The following is a 21951-nucleotide window of genomic DNA, read 5'->3' as shown; positions in this document are numbered from 1 at the left end:
ACAACTCAGTAGTCTATGTTGAAATGCTGAACTCCTTGCAAGTCAACTTGTAAAAAACCAGAGGCTGAATTAGATTTCAGAACAGTCTCCATTTCTCAAGCTGAGGACACATGCCTAATCATTGGTATCAGCTGTGGAGGAGCCAGTCATTTTCAAGACTCCTCCACAGGTTTAAGTAGTTAAACCCAGACTTTCCACAACAACTCTTGCTCCTTAACAGGATGGTAAATGCTACATCATTCTAAATACATCTAAAGATGCAGGAAACAAACATGCAACAGTTTTACAGAGCATTGGTGAGACAGCTTTAAAGTTTTGTTCTGCTTTTCGTTTTGGGGGGTTGTGGTTTCTCACTTTAAGACTCCTTCTTTTGTGGGTTTGGTTCCTCTTGGAAGACTTACTGATATCCTAAAAAGAAAGCAGAAGTCTGCTTCTCTGCCTCCTGCAGAGAATCTAGCTTTATTTCCTGTAGGGAAATAATATTACCAAATTTGAAGAGCAACTTACAGGAAACAAGATAATGCTGTAAGTCAGGCCTCTGCAAACACTAAAGGTAATAAACTAATTTTGTTTCTTTCCCTTACTGTGTGCATTTATTTTACAAGAATTTATTATTTTCTTAATATTTGTGTTGTGTTCCAGAAGTAGTACTATTTTCTTAATCTATGTATGAGTTTTTATAGAGTTTTACAGAGGTCTTTATTCCAGTAGTCCTGAACCTTCTGCTTCAAACTCAACTCCAGTTTTTTTAAACAAGTGATCACAAACTTCTTGCAGCCGTTACAGTTTGCTGCTTGCTTTGAGTATCTGACGTCTTATCTCTTCAACACCCACAACGCCTAGCGTACACCAAAACATAAAACTGCACCTCACAAATCTGACAAACTGCTGAAAAAACCGCACTGTCCTCTCATTAATTACTGCCTTTCTCTACGCTGCCTGCTCCCCAGCTCTGGGAGAAGCCGTCTCACCTGCTGAGCAAAGCCGGGGGCTCCTCTGGGCACCCCGACCGCTGCCCCCGGATGAATCAGCGCTGCGTAGAAACCGTAAAGCTCCTTAAGCAGCCTTGCGATTCCTGCAGCTCCTGACACTCGAGTCCCTGACAGCATTCCTTCGGCTTTGTTTACAACTAGTTCAGGATGCAGCAAAGCTCCGTGGTTATGAAAATAAACCCAAACTGGTGAGAAGCGCAAGCTGTGTTGCTCAGCACACCCAAGTCCTCCTACCTCAGCGGAGAAATGAACGGCAGGCAGAGCACGAGAATTACTCCGATTTCGCCATACAGGAAGGCAGCCACTGCCGTCCACTGGAAAGTCATCGTCCCGGCGGCCTGCGGAGGAACGGGCGGCTCTGACTTCCCCTCCCGAACGACCCCGGGGACAGGGAGATGGGCACCGGGACAGCCCGGGGCCGCGCCGGCCTGGCGGGCAGAGCCCCGCGGGTTCCTCCCGCCGCCTCCCGCCCCCCAGTGCTGCCGGCGCCACCCGTGCGGCCGCGGAGCCCCGGGGCCGCCTCATTCCCGCTGCCTCCCGCCCGGCCTGCCTCCGAACCTCGTCAGCGCCGGCACCCGGCGGAGCTGATGGCGGCCAGAGGGCGGGAGCGGGGCCTCACCGTCCGGGGCTACGGAAGCGCGGACCGGTCTCTCTGCCGGCACAGGGCGGGGCGGCCGGGGAACCGGGGTGTCGGTGCGCGCACGGTGCCGCCTCCGCCCTGCCCGGGGGATGTGGGCCGGGACGGGGCTGAGTGACACGGCGGGGGCGGCGCGGAGCTGCCGCCGGCCGGGCCGGGGAAAGGTGCGGGCGGGGGAGGGATGCAGAGTCCGAGTCCGGCCCGGTCACCCCCAGCGCACAGGCCGCGTTCGGCCCGGTCCGGCCCGGCTGCCCGGGCACTCGTCGGTGCCGCACCTCTGTTGGGAAACGCGTGGATCTACGCGCTGAGAAGGGTTCAACAGAGTATTATCTTTTTCCTGTGTAGGGAATTGGTTGTAAGCATTTTGCTGCGGAATGCTGCTGTGATCATCCCACCGCTCCATGACTCGAGCTTAATTGGGAGTTCAGCTCTGCTCTCCAACATTATCATGAGTTTCTAAAGTTCAATTAAAATACTACGTGTGTCCATCCATCCCCTCCTTCAAGTGTTACACGACATAAATGTATTAAGACCCAGTAAGTAGTTTTCTCAAGGAGTACAGGTCCAGCATTCATAAAGACAGCACAAATAACAATCCAACAACAGTCTCAAACAGGCCTGTGTTTGGGCCTCATGAATAAAACAGAATTCCTTCAGAAAACCCTGTTCCATCCTACGGTCCTGCTCAATGTTTTTTATCTGCATACCAAGGCTCCAAGCACATTATTTCCATTTAATTCTCCTTCTTTGCTCCTATATAAGAAGGCCATGCTCTGATCACTTTTTCCTTTTGGTCCTAACAGATGCTGAGGTGCTGTCAGTGCAAGAGGTTACCTTGTCTACCTGGGCATCACCAGCACTCTTTGACACAATTACTTGCTTTGGGGAATTCATTCCCAATTAAGTTCCATCAACATGAGACATAAAATGCTGTGAATAGTAGTTCTTTGTTACTCTAATCCACTGGAACTGACATGGGGTGGGAAGTTCTTGCATAAGCAGTTTTGAGCAGAGCTGTTTGCAGCTGCTCACAATCTGAAATTGTTTACTTATTTTCCCAGGTCTGCAGCCTGGGGATGGAGCCAGTGTGTCAACATTTTTCTAGTTGCTGCCAAGCAATGTCTGGATGAAAGGTTACATTCCAAATAATTGTTTATGCACAACAAATACTGGAGAGAGATATAAGGAGTCATTTCAATCCAATCTACACAGTAGGAATAGCCCCAGTTTTAAGTAGTATTTCTAACACATTTTCATAAACATACATTATCAGCACTATAGACAAAACACAACCTCTTAGAATGTTCTGGTTATTACATTTTAGTTATTGGCCTACAGCCAGTATACTTCACTGAAGCTGTTAAAATGTGAATAAATACTTTCCTTTAATTACAGAGCAGTTTCCATTTCTGAGCTGCTTACTCACCTTTCCAGCACTGTAAGCTGCTCTCCCAGTAGCACAGCCTCATAATGGTAGGACTGTATTCACTTGTCCCTGATGCCAGAGACTTGGAGCCACTTTTTCACTTTAGGGGCTCCATAATATCTCAGAAAGGCTCACTATGAGTATGATTGCTGTGCACTTCCCTGCAGCTGATGCATGTTCCCCACCAACCCAAAATGAGATAGGAAGAAAAGAGAGGTCTCCTGCAAACCTCTGTGAGACCTCTCTTTTCCTGTTGAGTGCACTCTGCTGCTCCTGGAAGGAATTCTAACTGAAGCTGTAGAAGGGTTGTTCATCTAAGGCTGTCTCTCATATACTGAACCACCATATGATGAATATGATGCCATATTATATATATATATATATTTATATAATGGCTGTCTGCTTTAGTGAAAAAAATTCACAAACCTTCAAGAATCACAGTTAAAAGGAATACCTCCCTCTGCCATTAGGGAAGTGAAAAGTATTCAGAAGCAGAAATAGGAAATGCCTGTATACTAACGGCTGGTTAGAGGAGTGAAATCAACTAATTCTCTTTTGAAACAAAAGGAAAGTTTAAACTTGTTCTGTTTTGGCTTCTGTGACAGCCTTATCATCACACACTGCTTTTGCCCAACCATCAACCCAAGAGATCTAAAAAGCCTAACAATAGGCAATAGAGAAAATGGAATTGTACAGGCTGTGTGCAAGTGCTGGGGTTACCGTAGCAAGATAAAAGTTGCAAAAGCATAGAGGTATTATGAGAATATGGTATTGTATGGCAGGGGCGTTTAACATAAAGAACAGGATCAGTTAAAGGAGCAAAGAACCTAAAATAGGAAACAAGGCTTTGGATATTATATTACTTGCTTTGTACTTATGCTACAACATTTAAAAACTAGGAAACAGAAAGACTGACCACCTGGTGACATTAAAAGTAACATATACAGCAGAAGGACTACATCCAGTGATTTTAACCTGGAAATTAGTATTTTTCCACATTCAAATATCTTATAATGAGAAATATGAACACATTATAAAAACAACACTGGTAGCTGAGTAACTCTCATCCTTAGCAATTTATGTATATTGGAACTGCGTGGTGTTCAAAGTATGGCTTAAAGACTCCAACTTTGCAGTTCATTCTATAGAAACACAGTGAAGTATGTTCAGATGCATACAAAATTCAGAATGGAAGGTGAACAATTCATTTCACCCTTGAAAAGGGATGATGAACTTCCATTGACTTTTATGATACATAAAAGGCCAGATCAAGCACTCCATAATTACTACCAATATTAACAGCAACCTAGGTCTTGTACTTCAGGCAGAAATCTCTGTGATTAATCTCACACAGGCACAACAACTGCTGCCTTCAAAATCATCAAGTACTCAGTTCCTAAATAGGTCAAGGTATTTACAGTCCTCTAAAATTCAATTTTCCCAATACTACAGAAAAAAAATAAAGCCTTTGTGTTGATTATATATAGTAAATCTTCTCTGCTCCTTGAGGCTAATGGGAGTTTGCTACATATAGTAGTTGCTAGCCAAATCATAAAACTCTTAAGAAGATGGCAAAAAAGGGCTTAGTTAATACTTTCACAAATCCTTTTCTTCTACAATTCAGTTGCATAGTTTTACTTCAGAGGAGGCTGGGGGCATTTCAGAACTGAGAACAGTATTGCAACATAACTGGATGAACTTGATACTGGAATTTTTGGTAGTACAAATTCCCTAGTCATGCAGTTGGGAAGTAAGAACTTTTGCTCTAAAACTGGGAGCTCATAATTTACATGATAAATATTAGTGGGGGAAAAGTGAAGTATTAGAAGTAGTATTAATTGTAGAGGACACTGCTGGGAATTTACCTGGAATGCTAAACAGAACTGTGCCCAACTAACATCAAGAAAATATTACAATCCAGAAGAGTGAAAAAATAGTTGTGTGAAGGAATGGACACACCAAAAATGGTTGCAGAGGTTGTCTCAATTGGCCTAGGAGAGCAAAGCATGTCTGTAGTTTTCCATTTGTTAGCACATTGGGAAGGTGATCATATCAGAAGAGTTACGTAACTTTGCTGCCTTAAATAGTGAACTGGACCTGATGCCTTGGGTCATGCCTTTCAAACTTTTGTTTATATGCCTAAATCAGACATATTAATTATGAAAAAGAATCAAGTATTTTATGCTATTGCATTAAAAAAACAGTGATAATTTAAGATACCTGAACTATGGAAAGATTTGAGGAGTAGCATCAAAAGCAAGCTTCCCTCCTCCAGATTGCTGTCCAATAAAAAAAATTACAACTGCATACAAAACCAAGTCATTTATTTACAAAATCTGGAAATATTCACATGTATATTCATAGAACAATCACAGTCAGAAAACTCGGCAATTTTTGGTATGAATTTCTGTGTAAATGTATAAAGAAAAAAATTATTTGATTACAAATAATTGTACTGTATAGTTTTGTGAAATTTCCCTTGCAGAACACATGCAGCTGGTGTGTAATGTTATTATCTTGTTCTAATTTTCACTATTTCACCTCGATGTAATGATTCAAAGCCAAGTGGCTGTCATGCTTTGATAAGCAACATGCCAGCAGGCAGAAAGGACTGCAGGAGCCCCACTGAGAGAATCTGTCAGCTTTTCTTTGACCTAAAAAGTTCTGGTTTGGTAGATGATGGGGATTTAATCTTGTATACAATTATTCTGTGGTAGATAAAAACCCCTGAATTTAGTTAGATTAAACTTGAAGTCTTGTAATTAGATTCAGCTAAGTTTGTACATAAACTATCTCTTCCTTTTTTCTTTCCCTCTTCATTTTCCTTCTTCCTTCTTTCCATAATTGTTTATCTATTCTGTGCTTCTTTTGCTCTAAGAAGTATGGAATGTTTCTAAGTTATAAATAACAGAGTTTTAGGCTGCAAAAGAAACATCAAATTTAAAAAAGGATAGTATGATGGGCTTTAAGCTTTTGTTATCTAAAACAAAAACTTCTACAGTGGCTCCCTTTGTATTCTTTTGGTCTGAAATTACTGTCATTATCTATAAGTAGTCCTGATTTTAGGAGGTTTAATGTAAGAAAGGCCCTAGTTTTGTAATCATATTGCTGTGAGCAATTATCTGGTGAAAAATTAAATTATTGGGGCCTTACAATAATCAATCCTCTCTGTAGTAATGCATTGTAATAGAATTCCACATTTGTAGAATCCTGAATATTCTTTAGAGCGAAAAAAAGAGACATAAAAATATAAAGTATCATCCAAATAATAATGTTTTGCTGTGTTGAAAATACTTACACAATATACAAATATGACTAAAAAGTAAAAACCCAATGAAAACTTTTACAGTTTATCGACAATTGCAAAATAGAAGTTTTCATAGGACTAACATACTTTCATTTGCCCCAAACCATAATGGTCATTCAGATAATCTAGTACTGCTGAGGTACTTGATAAAACATTGAAAACTTTTTTTTCTTGTTTTGAAGTGATGCGCTCCATCATGTACATTAAGTGGTGGTGAAAACACGTAAAAGGAGTTCCGTGCTCAAGGGCGATGTCAACCCAGTCCTGGATGCACTGAAAAGGTGTCTCTTCATATCCTGCAAACATGGCTGGATTTGCCAAGAGTCCTCTAGCCACCATGATACCTTCAAATTGGAAATGAAAGCAGTAAGTTACATTCTAGTTTCAATTTTATGCTAAATCTTCCTGTGGAGTTTGTACAGCACCCCTTAGGACACCCACCCAAAGCTTACAGATAGTAATGAGAGAACAACAGGGATGAGTATTACAGCTGTATCAGAGAAATCCATTGAACAAGGCAAACCTCAGAGCATCTACAACACCTACCCACACATTCCAGAAATTCTGAAACAAAACACAGGTCACAGAAGCATTTCTTCCCTTCTTTTGAAACTGCAACTAATTAGTACTTTGTTCTTATTCGTTACACACATTTATTGATTTGTAACATAAAATTATGATGGGAAGACAAAAGAGGACCAATAATTTTCTGTGCAACTCAGTCTATTCACTGTTCTTCTTCCACTAAGAGCTCAATGGCTCAATTAAGTACATTTTAGGACTCTTGGTCTGCAGTAAATCTTTCTGAACAAGCATGTAGTGTATTTGCAACTCTACTCCAATACTGTCAGACAAACCCATACAAGTTCTATTGTAATTTTTCTGTGATTAAGGGTTTCTAGTTTTCTGCACTATCAAGATATAATCTATCACACTCGGTCTTTTCTTAAAAAATAGGATGAGGATGATCAAAACTGAAACATTTATTTTGTTATTGTCCATGACAGAAAAAACTGAATGCTTAATATTTTTGCTATGGAACAAGGTCAGCTGGACTATGAGAACATTTTTTTTTGTATTATGCATTTCCTTTCTGCTCTGTATTTGGGGGGAAAGTCACTGTAAGCAGCATGGCAGCTCAGTTCAATTTCTGTTGTAGCTATTAAACAACAACAGTGTCAGCAGAAACCTGCCACAGGTACTGCTCTCTTTCCTGTTTTTCTCTAGCTGGAAGACACAAAGTCTGTAGATACAGATTACCTTTTCAGAACATATACCAAATTTCCATACTGTCTTGAAATGACAGACAGTTGCAGGAATCTATTGTGAATTCTATGACTGAAATGAAAGTGCAATGCCTCACTGTGTCCTTGAAGTTAACCATCTGCTTAACAATATATTCCTTTTCCACTGTGTACTTACTGTAGGAAATCTGCTCCCATGTGCAGGAAGTAAAGATTTCCAAGTGGAAGTTTACAGTTCTTTAGAATTATCAGCTCCATAAAGAGACAGAATGTCTGAAGGTCCCCCTGAACTCCACTACTTGAGTAATGAGATAGCATAATTAATTACAGAGCTTTTGTAATTTGCCTCAGAAATAATTATTTGTGGCTTTGAATAGCAGTGCTCTAGTGTTCTGATGATCACCAATGATTCTGCTTATGAGTTTTTTAAGGCATCTAAAATACCCTCTTTCATTTGTCTCCTCAAGGAGAGAAAGCACTCAAATCATGTCCTACTTATATTCAAAGCAAATACCTTGAAACCTGGTAAATGTACTTAGAAAACAGAGTATGTTTAATCTTACCATCTGCTTCTGTCAAGTGATGAACATTTTCAGCATCTTTTAAAGATTTAATGTCTCCATTAGCCACAATAGGTATAGACATGCTTTGTTTAATTATTTTAATTGCATCATAATGTACAGGTTGATGCCTTTCTTCTATACTTCTCCCATGTACTGTAATCCATGAAACTCCAGCTGCTTCAGCTTTCTGACACAGGTCAACTGTTCTTTTTAAGTCCTCATGGATCCTAAAATTGCAAGGAATGAAAGCAGTAGGTAGTAAATTTCCTGGCCTATATAAAAAGCACTCCTCCATAAGGAGGAATTACCACAGATTTCCATAAATAACAGTATAAAGCCAATATTACAGTTGAAAAACAGTGTCTGATTTTTGAGCTGTTTTTAAGATATATGACTTTAGTGTATGGAAACTGGTATTTAATTTAACATTTTCCACTTATATCACATCTCTGTAATATACATGGCAAATTTTATAAAGATTGAGCAAGGGTACCCAAAAAATCTAAAATCAAGGCCATTATTTTGCATATTTTGTGGGGAAAAAAATTTGGGGAAAAAAATCTAAGTTATAACAGTCCCCCTTTCCAGAAGGACTGGAAACTGAGTTGCAACTTAAAAGACAAATAACAAAAGGCACGTAGGATATATGGCTAAATAATGCATCGAGAATGGTCATAGAATCATAGAATGGCTCACTGTGGAAGCAACCTCAACCATCATTCAGTTCCAATTCCCCTGCTATGGGGAGGTCCTGGATCTTCCACTAGACCAGGTTGCTCAGAGCTCATCCAACCTGGCCTTCCAAACTTCCAGGGATGGGCATCCACAATTTCTCTGCACAACCTGCTCCAGTGCTTTAGCACCTCCACAGTAAAGAATTTCTTCCTAATTTCTTTTAATCTAATCATGCCCTCTTTTAGCCTGAAGCCATTCCCTTTTGTCCTGTCACATCATGCCTTTGTACAAAGTCTGTCTCCATCTTTCTTGTTCACTCCCTTTAGGTACTGGAAGGCTGCTGTGAAGTCCCCCTGGAGCCTTCTATTCTCTGGGCTGCACACAAAGCAATGAAAAACAAGTCTACAGAAGTTTAGATGCTGATGTAGGGAAGCAGAATGTATTCCTTACAGTAGCTGTGGGACCAGTTCTCAGTTTTGTTACCCATCCCTTTATACTTAATTGCAACTGTGGCTCTGCTCTCTAATAGCTCACAAAGCAAATCCTTGTGGTGATACAGACTGTGTACTGCTTTTCTTTTATAGAAGCCCTCATCTTTTAACTTGTACTTTCATGTAGTTTGGATTGCAAGAGAACTCTAGCTCACGGTATGTTATCTGGGTAAGTGGTCAAAGGCTGTGCTGGTTCTAAATTTTCTAATACTTGCCCTAGCCATTTGAGTCAAAAAATCTCAGCAGTCTTCACATGTTAGGAAGTTACTATAATGTGTAGTATTGCATTAACAGAATTATAAATATTATTACTATTACACTAAATTCCTTAAGAAAAAAAGAGATTCTTCCATGTACCACAAACAGCAGTTAAGTTAGACCTACCTTATTTTAATAGACACTGAAAATTTAGGGTTGTCGATCTGCCTCCGTACGTGTTTCACCATATCTTTAACAAGCTCAGGTTTATTTATTAAGCAAGCACCATAACCTTCTGACATTGCCCATCTTTAAAAGAAAAAGAACACTCATATTCTACATCTGAAGAAATGCAGATCAATATCAGTTACATACATCAGTTTCTTTCCTTATGACCTTCAGAATGTGAGGTTAAGTGAACAGAGATAGTACTGGCTGCAGATCAATTATTTGTTTGCAGTTTGGTATAGCTTTTAGATCCTGGTTCAGTCTCCATTGTGCTACCAGAACTTTGGACAAGCTACCAACTTCTTTAGGTTCAAAACAGACTCATAAGGAAAATAAATTAAAATTTAATCTACAGTGCATGCATAAAAGAAATAATTTGATGTTTCCCCTTCCCCCTGTCACAGATTTCTTTTAAACAGATGACAACTTCATATTGAAAAGGAGGATTTTTTGAAGTGCAAGTGAGGACATTATTTTAGTGATATTCTGGTCTCACTATTTTGACTGGCAAGAATAACCTTTGCTTACACATAACAGCAGCTATTTTTAAAATATTTTTTCTTATAGAGGCACATAAAGTACACCAACTTTTGTTATTTTGAAACTAATTTGCACAAGAAACAAATGATTCAAATGTAAGCATGCATTTTTGGCCTAAAAGGAACAGACAGTTCTACATACTTAACAGTAGTTAGCTTAAAAAAACCCCAATACTTCCATGCACAAGCCTCAGATCTCTCCAGAAGGGCTTTCTCAAATACTATAATTTTAGGTCAAGAAAACCTAATTAGAATAGAGAAATTAAATTTATTTGCACTGTAATATTATCTTTTACTTTCCTACATTTTTCAGGTCTTTATTTAAAAAAAGATTGCCTGACACTCATGTAATAGATGGTTCTCAATGGAACCAGTTAGGAACTACTACTCTATTTCACTGCCAAGACAAAATCTTTATCAATTTAGGTGAGAAGTACATCACTAATTCACTATACTTATAAATTTAATAAAAGATGGAAAAAATTATTTTCACTACTTTATCTGTATAATTTTATTTTAAAGACTATCCTTCACTTGCAGCAAGTTTGAGACATCATGGACTTGCCTCATTATTCTGGAAATTGCTTCATCATGATTCAAACCACTCTGCAAATTATTAGTAGCAAGCTCTTTTTGGTAGTGCACATTTAACAGTTGCTGAGAAGGGATGGACACTTCAGAGCCAACACTCAGTATCTCAGAAATGAAAAAAGGCAAGTTGGCAAATACATACAAGTTTTCCCAGTAGTCTCACCATGGTGACAGGCAGCTGGGAGCATTCAGAACAGTGCCTTACCACACAGACATTTCTGACAGGTTAAAAAGCTCTTACTCTCCTGAAATCTATTTTTAGGTTAAGATAGAAATTATGATGAAAAGGAAGACCAGCATTCTTTAGTCTCTTAATTATTTCCCCATATTTACCCAGCTTGTTCAAACCTTTACCTCTGAGGACAGCCACAGTTTAGGTCTATTCCATCTGCAAAAGGACAGATGATACGGGCAGCATCACACAAAACCTGTGCTTCTTTAGCAGCAAACTGAACAATCAGTGGGTGATCACCTATGCCAATGAAAAGATATTTAGAGATTAAAAAATCCCCAGAAAATAAAAATAACAGGTTCTAAATTTTGAATGCTATTTTTGTATATTGTACAGCTGTCTGACCATGGTCCTGGCAACCAAGTATAGGTGACCCTGCATGAGCAGGGTGGCTGGATAACATGACCTACAGAGGTCCTTCCAAGCTCATATATTCTGTGATTCTGGAAGCCCTCAGTCACAAATAAACAAAGGCAGCTGGCCAGGGGCTACTTATTAAGTGAGTATGTCTATTAACAGAGGTGGAAATTCAGACAAATATAGGTGTACTACACAGTTGTACATACTGTAAATACACCTTCTGATTGACTGGTGAGTTGCTGACCTTTCACAAAGACCATCTATGAAACTAGGCATTCTCTAATTTTCAGCAGCCTTCACACTTCCCCTCTTAGCCTGCCCCTTCTTGTTGCATGCTGCCCCTTTGCTGTGCTGTCTGTCTTGCCAGGTCTGAAACTTGCTTACAGAACCAATCCTTCAGGAAAGAACTAAAACACCCACAAGCTTTGCCCTTCCTCATCCCCGCCCATCATTTTCCTTTTCTGTGTCAACATGGCTGTTTTCTGTCCACAACGTGACACGCAGAATTGGAATGAGCACACGTGTGCAGGAGCATCTCTAGCAGCTTTGTCTCTAGTGAGAAACCAAAGTGCCAGTGCCCCTCAGCTTGGGTCTGCTGAACTACTTGTGATTTACTAAGCCCCTGCAGAGAGCCAGATGGTCATTTGGAACATGAGTTCCTCTTTTACAGCTACTGCATTACATTAAAGGCATCTCAAATATCTCAAGCAGTCTCAGCACTCACTTTCCATGTAAACAATTGCTGTAGTTAAGAAGCAGCAGCGTGGTATCAGAGCACTGATGGAAAGAGATGATCCAACAAATGCACAAAACAAGTGCACTTCTTGTACTGAAGAGACCACAAGTGCTTTCTAAACATTTTTCTGTTTTAGAGGAAAGTAAGTAGTTATTGAAATGGTGGAGATTAAGTAAGAAAGGCCACCACTACCCTCTCAATCAAGCTGAGGCACTTCTAAAAGTTACCTAAAAATCCAGCAAGCAAAAAAAAAACCTGCACGTATATTTTTAAAAGTGTCCTTTTAATAGTGCTCTAGCTGAAGAGATTTACATTGTTATACCTAATATTTCAGAATAAGCCCACATGCCTAGTTTCTCTTTGTTGAGCATTAAGTAATATAAATACTAAGTCTAGCCACATAAATTTTTTTTAGCAGCAGCCACAAAGAACACCTACCTCTGAGAAATACAAAACAAAGAAACAGGAATGCAGAAGAAAATGCAAAACATAAATTGCAAACCTACCCCACTAATTAGAAGACAAAATCCCCAAACAGCCAGCAAGTTAAACATAAAACCACACAAAATATAAATGCCAATAATGTAAATACTATAATCTGGTCAAAGCATGAAGCAGAGTGTTTCATAGGCCTGTAAAATTAAGGACAGCACAAAGCAACTGAGTAGGAAAAGGATGTTGTTTACAACACTAAGACATTTCATCTCCTCTTTCCCTATCCCAGCACTCCCCAGAATACACTCCATATCTGAGCTGTAGAACTTCAATGCCACCATACTTAGTGTAGATCAGAAGTGTAAGCAAATTCAAGGGGGGCAAACTAGGAACTGTGGTGCTTTGACCCATACATTTTTGAGTCAGTTATGTTCTTACTCATTTATTTTTACATTCAATGAGTTATTAATGGATTTTTTGTAGTTGCATTCCACTCATAAGAGAGTCTACCTGTGCTTTCCAATGTGAATTTTCTCTGTAATTGCTCTGTTCTATTTGAATAATGCACCATAATAGTGGGTGATTTATTACCATAACACATAGCCAATGCTAAAACAGTGAAATACACTTCCCTATTACACATACACTTACAAAAACACAAATTCTGTGGCCTGAATAGACTAAATCATCCCAATTTATAGACCCTACACTGATCTTACTTGCATGTTAGTGGTGCTTTTCATTCCTCCAGCTGCAGCCTATGCTCATGCATTCCTTGTCACACTGTTCTGCTGCAGCCACTTCACGCCAACAGATCTCTGTCGTTCTCGTCACCTCTTCCCACATACTTCAGATCTCTTTATAGCCATGACACTGTATAGGTCTCATACTTCTTATTATAGGGTCTGGTTATGTTTCTGTACCATGCCTGAAGCCTTGCTTCTCCCCCTCAACCCCAGGCATGCTTAAACCTCTGGTCTCTTTTGTGCTTTCTTATGCTCGTTTCCTCAATCATCCACGAACAGCCCCTTCCACCCTCCAGTCTGGCTAATATGAAACCCTTCTTCTTTTGTCAGTCCTTGACTCCACTGTATCAATGCCTGGTCTATTGCTTTTTTCACCTTTAGTAACACTCTTATTTTTGCTAGAGACTAGAAAATTTTCCTGGATGAGCTGAGTGTTTGTCTCTAAAACACACATGAAACAATTGCTAGAAAAAGAATCTTACTGTCATCTTGGTACGTGGTCTAGATGTGATGGAGTTACTTGTCAAATTTATTTCAAGTTCATTTACAGTAGCCTGTGTGGTGCTGCATTTTGGATTTTGTGATAAAACCAATGTTGATAATTCACAGCTGTTTTGGCTGTTGTTGCAAAGTACATGCACAGTGTCAAAACTTCCTGGTTTTCTCACTTTGCTTTCCCCTACCCCCAACAAACAGACTGGGGTGGGCAAGAAGTTTGCAGCAAAGCTATGACAGCTGACTCGAACAGAAACAAGGAGTAGTCCATACTGTATAACACCAAGCTCAGCAAGGAAATTGGATGATAGGGAAACAAAAAAAGTGGGTTGGGACAAGGAATTTTTGTTCCAGTGGTCCAGACCAGGCATTGGTCTGCTAGTAGGAAGTGATTGCCTTTGCATAACTTGTTTCTTTCCCTTTTTCTTCCCTTTACATATTAAGCTGCCTTTATTTTAACAAATGAATTTTTCTTTCATTTGCTTTTCCTATTCTCCCCCGTGCGCTGGGAGAATGAAGGAAGAATGAGTGAGTAGCTATGTGTGGTCAACCCCCACAGATATAAATCACTTTGGAGCCCTTGATTTCAGGTGAAGACAAGGTTTTCCACTATTTAATTTCACCCACTATCACTGGACTGTGCTTACTCTCACTAGATTATTTCTGTGTTTTTATAATCAGACAGTATACCAAAATTGTTAACTGATGTCAAGTTTTGTAACTCACTTCATTCACCTGGTCAATTTCACTTATGATCACATAAAACATTCTGACAAGACAATGGTTTATTAAAAACAATACCTTTGTTTGTTGTGAATTCGCTGTCTCTGGCTTTTGCAGATCTCACAAAATCAGCTGCTACTATCATTGGTGTATAACACAAATCACAACTGTACTTCCTAACCAAGGTTCTGAAAGCCAACCTGCAGACACATGAAGATTAAGAGGTAAATAGTTAAGGCATTTTTCTGATTAGCTACCCTAAAATGCTGTTCTAACATGCAGTATTGTGGGGATGTTCAAGATGTTCACGTCCCACATCTACCTCTGTCTTAAATAAAGGAGAAGAAGGTAATCACCCATTTTTAGTCATTATAAATTTGAGAAACAAGTTTCTAAGCAGTGAAAATGACAGAGCTGACATGACAATTACTTACTTTGAATAGCGGACCATAGGAGCACATATTTTTACAACTTGCCCAGAATGAAACAAATCCATGGGATCTTTTAGTTGGCATTCTTTAGTTTCTCTGATGTCACCAATCATGTATAACTAACAGTCCTTGCAGCATCTGGAAAAAACAAACAGCGTTTGAAACATTCGTCATTCAGCTACTTCTCACGGGCGGTGCTGCAGAGCAGCACAGTTTACACAGCACTGCCGTTCTGGTGAAGCGACCGGCCAGAGGCTGCTCCCCGCAGGGTGCCGGGGACAGCCCTCACGGAACGGTCCCTCCCGGCACAGCCTCACCCTGCACGGCCCCTCACGGCCCGGCTCCCCGCGGCACAGCCTCACCCTGCACGGCCCCTCACGGCACGGCTCCCCGCGGCACAGCCTCACCCTGCACGGCCCCTCACGGCCCGGCTCCCCGCGGCACAGCCTCACCCTGCACGGCCCGGCTCCCCGCGGCACAGCCTCACCCTGCACGGCCCCTCACGGCACGGCTCCCCCCTGCACCACGGCCCCTCATGGCACGGCTTCCCCCGTCACAGCCTCACCCTGCACGGCCCCTCCCGGCACGGCTCCCCCCAGCACAGCCTCACCCGGCACGGCCCCTCATGGCATGGCCCATCCCAGCATGGCCCATTCGGGCACGGCTCCCCCAGGCACAGCCTCCCCCTGCACCACGGCCTCTCACGATACAGCTCCCCCCAGCACAGCCCATTCGGGCACGGCTCCCCCCAGCACGGCACGGCTCCCCCCGGCCCGGTCCGGGCCGCGCTCGCTCCCGCCGGCTCCGCTCACCACGTGCCGGTGCCGCCGCCGCCCGCTCCGTCGCGCTCCTTCGCTATCATCGCCGTGCGCCGCGTCCGGGAGTGACGCGCGGGCTCCGGCACCGCCAGCATGGAGGAGGCGGGGGCCGCCCCCGCCCCGGCGCTCGCCGAGCTGCGGGCGGACGGTGAGGCGCGGCCGCGGGCTCGGGGGGCAGCGCCGGGCACAGCCCCGCCGGCACGACCGTCCCGGGGGCCCTCCGCGGCGGGCCAGAGAGTCCCCTGTGAGGGCGGCGGTGGGCCGGGCGGGCGGGGGAGCCCCGGGAGTTCGGGCGGGGGAGCGAATGCCCCGGTGCGGGGAGGGACCGCGATGGGTGCGCGGAGTGTGCGCTGGAGCTCGCTTGCTCCCAAAGAGAAAGAAATTGCGTTGGAACATGAGGCGAAGGTGCTCGGTTGAGTTGAGAGTAGCTGTCTGGGAACTCTGGTCTTGGTTGATCCAGAGTTATAATTGCAGTGTTATTTCATAATTGTTTTATAAACTTATAAACTGTTGTCGAAATCCGCTGATTTCATGAAGTTTTGTCTCATGCTACTTGTCAATGATTTGCAGCTGACTCGTGTGTTTGGCTATGGGTACAGGCTCAACAGCTTCACTCTGGTTACACTGCAAAGTTTGAGAAAATAAGATATTGATACTTATTAGTGTATTCTGCTCAAGAGAAGGGTGTGGGAAATAAAGAAACATGTGACTTTATCACCATTTGCAAAAAAAAAAAAAAAAAATCCCCAAAACAAACACGAACCTCAGTTACCGGTTCCAGACTTGTTTCTTATGATTGTGCCCTCTTCCGACGTTTGTACTGTGTGATGTAGAGAACATTTACTATTATGTTGAAGAAATTGACAGAGATCTGTACACTGCAGGGCTATAAGTATTATTTCATTCTTCCAAACCATGAAAATAAATCCCTAAAATCCTAAATCCTTTTACAGAATGCTATGCTGACTTCTTCAGAGAAGACTTTGATGTGAAAGCTTACACTTCCCAGTCCATCCATCAGGCTGTGATAGCTGAGCAGTTGGCTAAACTTGCTCAAGGTATTAGTCAGTTGGATAAAGAGCTGCATTTACAAGTAAGTTTAAAATGTACCTGTTATTCTGGGGTGATTGATATAAACTAGTCAAAAACTTAGTGTTCTTATAAGCTTGTAATTTGTGATATTGCCCAGTTCCTCTGCAAGCAGTTACTAAAGGTACAGCTTGCAGCTAAACTAGGAGTGAGTTGGACAACTCAGTTAAGCCTACAGTCAGTACTCCTAGCAGGTAGCCATGTATTGTTTCAGGTTTTGTAGTCTTATCACTGTATTCTGTTTTACTCTTCCTGGTAAGAAGGAAAACTCTTTCCAAATGATTGTGTCAACTCTCATAAACACTTTAGGCCATGTTCAGCATGGCATTGTGAGAAGATAGGGAGAGCTTGCACCTTTACATCACGTGCTGAAGAGCAGCATAAGCCCTGGGACTTACCTTTAGCTAGGCAGATATAACCTATGTTAACATACCTCTACACCTTCAGAAAGGCTTTTGAGTTAAGATAGAAGACTTCTTCTATGCAGAAATCATAAATCCACAGTAGACATTGTAATGAGAACACTTGCTAAGTTTGTCTGTAGTTTCAGCACTTGCTTCTTCCCTCCTCCTGCCCCAGTTAGTAAATTCTTTGGGAACTAGTTTATATATGTCATAAATAGAAAAAAAAAAAAGAATATACATTATTATGGTGTGATTAGTAAGTTCACATTTACAATTATTAAGTATCAAGATGTGTTGAAATGTGCTCTGCTGTCTCTAATTAAGATGTCAGCTCTGCTGCACATCTTAATTAATTTCTGACCCTCTTCTCATTCTGAGCTTGCTGCTTTTGTGAGTTAAAACACCTTGTGTTGTTACAATCCTTTCTCCTGTGAGAGGTACCTGCTTTTTCCTATATCTGACTGATATAGGGGTGCTGATACTTAAATGCCTAATGTAGGAATGATTGTGATATATTTAATACTTTTTTCTTTTAGGCTCATGACCCCATTTTTCTCTATTGATTTCTATTTTGTTTTTTTTTTTTTTTTTTTTTTTTAAGGTTGTTGCAAGACATGAAGATCTGTTGGCCCAAGCAACTGGAATTGAATCCCTGGAAGGTAAATATTGTTGTATTATGCTGGCTATCCTTACAGTGGAGGAAGCACTTTTAGGATCTGTGCAGGGAACTCATTCACTGCCAACTTTGGTCCCTAATGTTAAAGCTCCAGCTCTGATTTCTGAGGACTAACATGTGGCAGCTTTTTTATTTTAGTTTTTTTTCCTTACGTCAGTAGATGGAGCTCCAAGGAGAAGATTTGGCTGATACTTCTCTGGGGCAGCATCTTAATGGGAAAATGTATTTTGATAATGTTCTGAGCAACTTTAACAATAAAGCCTTCTTTTACCTTTTAATATATTTTTCTAAATAAGCCTAGTTTTGTTGCAACATTGATAGGTGTCTGTTGCCATAAGCACCAATTTTCTGTTGCACGTTCATGTATTGCATAGTTTGCACATCTTAACCAAACAGGCTATAACACATCATCTAAACCACATTGAGATACTTTTTACTAGGGAAGGGCTCCTAAGTTAAATACATACCTTTGTTTTATTCTACTCTTTGAGATGTGGATTTTAACATAAACTGCTGATTTTCAAAGGCTTGCTTAGGAACTATTGACTGTATAGAAGATGGTTGCAGTGTACTGTTCTCATGCCAGGAGCTCATTAAACCTGCCATTCTGCTCTTTGTCACTTTGCTGAGAGTGTCATATCGTTTGGTATTATAGTGTGGGTTTTGGTGCAGACAGTATCCGTAGTGTTTGGAGTTGCTTGGGTTCACTGTTTTGTGTCAGTAATTGCATATAGTTGTAAAATTAAAGAAATGGCTGTTTAATCTAGTAACAGTAGCTCCTGAATAACTTTTTAAACAGTTGGAGAATCAAGTATAAAAAACTGAAATATGTGTCATTCTCCAAATAAGAAGTAGACAGGAATGTGTGGTGAATCTTGTGACTGATAAATACCTCCCTGTAACAATCTTCAGCAATTTGTGCTCAGTGGAATTCTGTTTTCTGAAATGATGGTTGTTTCTGAAGGCATTTCTTCCTAAAATTGCTCTGAGGAAAGAATGATGTACTTCAAAACAACTATCAGTTAGGAAACATTTCTGTCAGGCAGGTGTGGTAAATAATGCATGTTTTACAACTAATTTGGCAAAGTAAAAATAAAATTCAATTCACCTCAAATTTGTTGAAATTTTTCCATTTACTTAGTGTTATGCTCTTAAAAGAAACACTGAGTCAAGATTTATAAGAAAAAGAAAAGATAAATGCCAACAGATTTTTTAATTGTGAAGTTAAAAATGCATAGCTCTTGGTATATTTATCAAGTATGTTAGCAAATGAAGATTATGGAGCTAATTCACAGCATGCACAGTCATTTGGATGTGTGAAAGTGAATCTCATTAAACATTTCAAATTGGTACATCCAGCTTGTAGAGTCTTTTCTTTTTTAGGCCTGCTCTGTTTTACGTATTCTTTTCTCTCTATAGGTAGTTCAGTAGGTATTTTGAGCTACACCTTACTTTAGGATTAGGCTGAATTGTATCATCAGGTATCAGCAGATGGAGAAGGGAGAGTGCCTTTTCTCCCATCCTTATTCTGTCCTCTGGGAAGAGGGCTGTTGGATGCTTAATAGCACTGTTACAGCCATAGATGCAGCAATGTTGTGCCCCATTATTGCAGTGTAAGGTGGGCAATGCAGTCTATTTTGCCAGCTTTTCACTGTATCTCATATCTTCATCCTCATGATCTGTTGCATGCCATACATGTATAAATAACAGTGAACACACGAGTTCTGAAATATGGAGAAGATGAGAATTTATCTATCTATATAAAATGAGTGAGATACAGTCACAGTACAGGACAACGTGAATGCAACTATTTGTAGTAGTTTTGTTTGTCTTCCATCTCACTGTATCATGCTGCAGTTTTATCTGATTTAATGATGGCATGCTTGTAGACAGGGCTTTACAAAAATGTTGTATGTTTTAGAACGCTAACAGTAACTGAAACAAAAATAATTTCATAGGCCTGGGTTTGTCTAACTTAATTAATTCTCAGCAGGCTGATTCTGTATTGCAAAAATGACTCCTGTCCCCTACTACTTAGTTTGTAATTTACCAAGAAAAGAACAGGCACGCTTGTTGGCTTTCCTTGTGCTGCTTTGCCAAACTAATGCGGAACAAACATGATTAGGGTAGTTTGCTCTGCTTGTAGTCTAAATTAGATGACCTTACAATGACACTGATACCTTAATTTTTGCTAAAGATCCTTCTGCACAGGATGAAAACCTTGAAATAGAATAATTTATCATCTCAGTTCTCTTTGTCCTAGTCACTATGTTAAATAAATAGTGTTAAATATGTTATGCCATTTTTATATATCATGGTCAGATGTTTATACCAGGTTGTATAGTTTGAACTGCAGTCCTGATCAACATTCTCTTAGAAAGTAGCATCCTCCAAATAGTGTTTGAAATTTCACAAATGATGGATTTTGGAGTGATATTTATTCTGCAGATTTATGTTCTCTACCAATACATTTTCCATAACATTCAGTAAGTGACCTGCTCATTTTATTTCCCAATATGCCTACTAATTTTGGTTTCTGTGATGCTCTTTTATAAAGGGGGAAACTGTTTTTAGTTTATGCTAAAGTAGTTACTATGATTTGAAGAAAAACTCTTTCTATAATTTTCTTATGTCTCTGTAATTGATGAATGATGTAAAAAATCTGCTTTATTTTGCAGGTGTCCTCCAAATGATGCAAACTAGAATTGGTGCTCTACAAAGCACTGTTGATAGGTATGACATTCATTATGCAATTAGAAAGTATAAATCCTTATGTTCTATAATGCTATTTATTAACACTGCTATAAATAATTTTCTCTTCTTGTTTTTAGAATTAAAGTCAAAATTGTTGACCCCTACAACAAAATAGTGTCTCGCACAGCTCAGCTAGCAAAACTTCAAGTAAGTTGCATTAAAAATATCCTTTAAAAAATTCTCTTTGAATGTGTGTTACTTCACAATTGTCAGGCATGAGTAGAGTTTTTCTACTCCAGTAGCCTCTAGTTCATTTTCAGTATTTTTCTGAAAATCAGTATTTGTTTCTCTTCAAGAGCTACTGAGAAGTGTTTAGTAGGAAAGTAGGAAATTGATCTTTGCACTGGCTTAGTAAGTTTTTTTAGAGATGGAGGGAAGAGAGAACGGTTATCTGAGTATAGATTAAATAAATTGTATAGATTAATTAAATTCCCGTAACTGTTTGTGTTAATTTGGTATTTAATGTTATGGTACTGTTGTGTAGAAGATGCTTTTCACCCCTAAGTTAGTGCAGGCTTTGCTGCAGTTTAGTAAAGAGTTTGAGAATTAATTCTTTCAAAATTCTTTCAGATTTCTTCAACAGCCAAGATGCAACTTAAGGAGCTATTTGTGGTTGTGGAGTTTTGTAAGCCCAGGTGCATAGCTGTGCCTGCCTTTTAAATATAAGTGGAGTCTACAGAAGGATGTAATGTCTGTTAGAGGATAGCAGTGGGAGAGAGCTTATCACAGTGATGGTGAGATAAGTGTCAAACACTTAACTGATGATTTTATAGTAGTTGAAAACTTTTCCATAGATCTTCAGGAGTCATGTATCTGCATTCTATTAAGTGTATGGTTTGAAATGCAATACAGCTCTGGCCCCACAATTGTTTAATGAGTTATTGTTGGAACTGTTTTTCTTTGCATGTTTACCTGAATTTTGAGCTGTGGATGTACACTCTAGGAGATTGCCATCTGCAAGTGACTGCTGTTGTAGAGTAGGTGAAGCTGCAGATTCTAGTCTGGGGACTAGTGGAGCAGCTGCACTCTCTTGGCTGAACTTCTATTTTCTATGTTACTTTCAGTAGCAGTGAAGTTCAGCAGGGAGCTCTTAACACTCTGTGCAGCCAGTTTGGCCAGATGCTACTGTTGTTTTCAGCTCCAGCTGTTACTCTTTTTGCC

The 21951-nt window shown here is 40.4% G+C and overlaps 2 protein-coding genes across 8 annotated transcripts in view; one reads left to right on the top strand and one right to left on the bottom strand.

Moving 5' to 3' along the window:
• The window catches only part of DUS4L (dihydrouridine synthase 4 like), a 36984-nt gene extending 21060 nt beyond the window's left edge, over positions 1-15924 (bottom strand). Inside the window, exons 1-7 of one of the 5 annotated variants that reach the window (XM_059472084.1) lie at positions 15862-15924; positions 15053-15187; positions 14697-14818; positions 11246-11363; positions 9720-9842; positions 8157-8396; positions 1227-1319 (exon numbers count right to left, since the gene is read on the bottom strand). In XM_059472084.1, coding sequence (XP_059328067.1) covers positions 1227-1319; positions 8157-8396; positions 9720-9842; positions 11246-11363; positions 14697-14818; positions 15053-15162 — 806 coding nt within the window. In that variant the 5' untranslated portion in view covers positions 15163-15187; positions 15862-15924. Of the gene's footprint in view, positions 1-1226; positions 1331-1550; positions 1725-5362; positions 6707-8156; positions 8397-9719; positions 9843-11245; positions 11364-14696; positions 14819-15052; positions 15188-15659; positions 15829-15861 lie in introns of those variants that run through there. The other 4 variants (XM_059472080.1, XM_059472081.1, XM_059472082.1 and 1 more) reach the window with 4 other exon arrangements.
• The window catches only part of COG5 (component of oligomeric golgi complex 5), a 174228-nt gene continuing 168083 nt past the window's right edge, over positions 15807-21951 (top strand). For 2 of the 3 annotated variants that reach the window (XM_059472074.1, XM_059472073.1), the window contains exons 1-5: positions 15807-16015; positions 16821-16960; positions 17962-18019; positions 20715-20769; positions 20868-20937. In XM_059472074.1, the coding sequence (XP_059328057.1) occupies positions 15961-16015; positions 16821-16960; positions 17962-18019; positions 20715-20769; positions 20868-20937 (378 nt within the window). In that variant the 5' untranslated portion in view covers positions 15807-15960. Of the gene's footprint in view, positions 16016-16092; positions 16112-16820; positions 16961-17961; positions 18020-20714; positions 20770-20867; positions 20938-21951 lie in introns of those variants that run through there. The other variant, XM_059472075.1, reaches the window with a different exon arrangement.

Source organism: Ammospiza nelsoni, chromosome 5, assembly GCF_027579445.1.
Source record: "Ammospiza nelsoni isolate bAmmNel1 chromosome 5, bAmmNel1.pri, whole genome shotgun sequence".
NCBI lineage: Eukaryota > Metazoa > Chordata > Aves > Passeriformes > Passerellidae > Ammospiza > Ammospiza nelsoni.
The sequence above is the reverse complement of the archived record's forward strand: the minus strand, read 5'-3'. Positions and strand labels throughout refer to the sequence as shown.